The sequence below is a fragment of the Crocuta crocuta genome, unplaced genomic scaffold, assembly GCF_008692635.1.
Source record: "Crocuta crocuta isolate KB4526 unplaced genomic scaffold, BGI_CrCroc_1.0 scaffold127, whole genome shotgun sequence".
Lineage (NCBI taxonomy): Eukaryota > Metazoa > Chordata > Mammalia > Carnivora > Hyaenidae > Crocuta > Crocuta crocuta.
Window position 1 is genome coordinate 4,078,332 of NW_027532008.1, and position 3,333 is coordinate 4,081,664.

At 50.5% G+C, this 3,333-nt stretch overlaps 1 protein-coding gene across 1 annotated transcript in view; it reads right to left on the reverse strand.

Annotated features, from left to right (window-relative positions):
• Window positions 1-329: 329 nt before the first annotated feature.
• Window positions 330-3,333, reverse strand: part of MACO1 (macoilin 1) — a 50,422-nt gene continuing 47,418 nt past the window's right edge. The window contains exon 11 of the mRNA XM_077775525.1: window positions 330-581. Coding sequence (XP_077631651.1) covers window positions 379-581 — 203 coding nt within the window. The 3' untranslated portion in view covers window positions 330-378. The remainder of the gene's footprint in view (window positions 582-3,333) is intronic.

The window sequence follows — 3,333 nt, forward strand, 5'->3', positions numbered from 1 at the left end:
GCTTACTTAAGAACCAAACAGAACAGAAATAAAGGACTGAGAAGCAAAAACCCTGCTTTTTGCTTGTTTGTTTTCTTCAAGAGGAAACTGTAAGAATACATAAAAGGCAAAACTGGCTACTTGAAATCCAAGAATGGTTTTAATGTATTGGCCGAGAAAAATAAACTGCAAAGTTCTGTGAGGTCTTCTAAAAATTTACAAGAAAAACGGATGGGCAGTTCTAATCAGACTTGGATGTTATCTTTCCCCCCTTTTTAAAAACGACAACATATACAGTCCCACAAAATACAATATAAACTTTTTTTTTTTTTTTTTTTTTTTTNTCCCTTGCGGTGCCTCCTGGAAACCAGATGGCTGGGCAACCCCCACAGCTGGCCTTCATTTCTTCAGGGGCTGGTACACAGAGGCATTGGGGTCGAGTCCAGAGGGGCTGGTCTCCACAAATTTGGAAGAGTAGTGGGGGGAAACGGGGCTCAGGGGGCTGGTGGCGGCACTGTACGTTATGCTGGGCATGACGGCCATGACTTCGGCTATCTTCTGTTTAAGGTCCTTGATTTCCTGGTCCTTCTGAAGAATTTGTCCTGGAAGATCAAAGACCCACCGTGAGTGAGAGGGGAGGGCTCCTCTAACACACGTCCCCCAGGTGAATTCCCCTCTGGCTCTGAGGGCTTCTAAGGGTAGGAACTTTTTCCTGCTAAGGGCCAAGTAGTAAATGTTTTAGGCTCTGTGAGCTACACACTTTGTTTTCTTTTCAAGTTTATTTGTTTTGAGAGAGAGAGAGAGAGAGAGAGAGAGAGAGAGAGAGAGCGAGCGCGCACAGGTGCGGGAGGGACAGAGAGAGACACAGAAAATCCGAAGTAGGCTCCACGCTGTCAGTGCACAGCCCGACTCAGGTCTCGATCTTATGATCTGTGAGATCCTGTCCTGAGCTGAAATCAGGGGTCAGATGCTCAACTAACTGAGCCACCCAGGAGCCCCCTCTCCCCCTTTTTTTTAAGATGCAAAATACAAAGGCCATTCTCAGCCCATGAGCCCTGCGGGAACAGGTGGAAGGCCAGATCTGGCCTGCGGCCCATGGTTTTACAGGTCCTTAAAGAGGGATTTTGTTTATGGAGGTGTGACAAACAGAGAGGTCACTTCCAGGAGCCACGTGTGGAGCACGGCAGGCACCCACGGTGGCGGAAACAGTGCTGACCTTGTACCACAGCTGCACGTCTTGGGCGGGAACATTGTTCTGGGAGGCTGGACATCTGAGGGTCAGACCGAGGGATAGGGAACAGCCGAGGCCTCAGAATCCATCACCGCGGGCACACGCAGCTGGGCGGCGGCGGTGGTGGCGCTAGGGGGTCTAGAGTGACACAGGGTGCTCGCCCCTCGCCCCGCTTGGCACCACGCGGCTCAGCCTGTCGGCCCACTTTGCACCTGGCTGGGCGCGTTCACGTCACCCGACTAGGCCGCCCGGTACCACCCGGCCTCGCTAAGCTCAGGTTCCTGCCCTCGGGCCGCTTCCCCTTCTGTGCTTCTCCCCAGGCTTTCCCTGACCCTCCCCCTTGAAATAGACCCGACCCTGCACCCCCCTAGATTCTCAACACACCCCACGCTTTCCTTTTTGTCCCTTTCTTCTAATAAGGATAATGATTACAACAGCTAACACACAAGCGCCAGGAACTGTTCTACGTGCTCACGTAGACCAGCTTATTTATTACAATGACTCTAGGATGTGGGAATCATCATCATCATCATCATCATCATCCATCTTATAGATGAGGAAACTGAGGCAGAGAGAGGTTGGACAGAGCCAGGATTCAACTCTGCGGAGTCTGCGCTCCCACGTCCACATTCTTCTACCGCAACTATTCATTCAGATGACGCTCTGAGCCCGTCATCTCCGAGGTGGCCTCCGCGCTCCGTTAGGACAGGAACTGGGTTTGGCCTTCCGTTCGCGGCCTCATCCCTGTCCCTGGTGCCCCGCCCCCAGAAAGCTCAGGCTCTGCAAGTTACGTCTCCTGCCCAGTCATTCTGTGATTAGGAGCTAGAGCAGGATTTACGCCCAGCACCGCTGGTCCGGAGCCCACGCAATTTTCATCATGCTCTGAAGCTCTCTGGTCTACTAGGGCAAGAATACTCAGGAGTAGCCCTTCAAACTTCAGAAATTTAAACACTTTAAGAAAAAAAAAAGAGGTTGCGTTTGAGCTGTGCTCCTTTTGAGTCCTGCAGAAGATGGCAAGATAGTTGAAATGCAAGAGAGTGCAGTGGCATATTTTTAACAAGGATGTAGTAGAGATGAAAGTCATTTTGGAACCAGGATGAATCAAACGATATAGAAAGTAGGAAGCAGAAAGGCAAGGGGTTTGATTTGAATTACAAAGTTGGACCCTTATTAGAATATTCTCGGCCTGACAGTGGAGGGAGGTAGTGGGAAGAGCAGGAGAAAGGAACTGCTCTCCAACTTCCTTCATGTTTCCTCAGCTTCAAGTTCGCATCAAATATGCTCCTTTCCTTTGAACAAAATAAGCCTCAGATGAATAAAATACCTAACAGCATCTGTGAGCCGCCCTGTGCAGATGCAAGTTTGATTTTTTTTAATCAGTAACGTGCAAACATTTCCAGAGCTTTGAAGAAGGCAGTTCCCTTTGCTTTTTTGTCGCTTTACAAGAATTCCTGGGCCGACCCTGGAGCCCAGTCTGTGCCCGGAAGCCAAACTCCGCTTGGCCACTCGGAGGCCAGGTGCTCCTGCACTCAGGGGGCTGTCCTTCCACTGTGAGAATCCAAGCAACTGAAATGAGGTGGGTCCTTCTCAGCCAGCTGGGCCAGGAGGGCAAAGAAGCCCGTATGTGGCCACAAGCTCAGCTTTATTTATTTAAAAAAAATTTTTTTTAAGTTTATTTAAGTAATCTCTACACCCAACGTGGGGCTTGAACTCATGACCCTGAGATGAAAAGCTGCATGTTCTTCCAACTCAGCCAGCCAGGTGGCCCAGAAGTTCTCTTCTTTTTCAATGCTTTTCCCTGAGCCCCCAGATTTAATAAGCGCGACTCCCAACCTGCATCTCTTCTTGCTCCACCACCTGGGCCACCCCAAGCCACTCCCCTGGCTCCATTAACTTCTCACAACTTCTACATCCCCCCTCTCTCTGGGGATCTGACCCCAAATGCCCCCTGACTGACGGCAATCTTTCCCCTGGGTGTCCGGGAAACGACGCTGAATCAGAGCATCTCCAACCAAACTCATTCTCTTCTCATTCTCTGATTCTGTTCTGCTCTTCTCTGCTTCCAGCAACTTCTTCCTCCCACATCCCCCCTTTGCTCCCTTCCTGGACCCCCCCCCCCCACC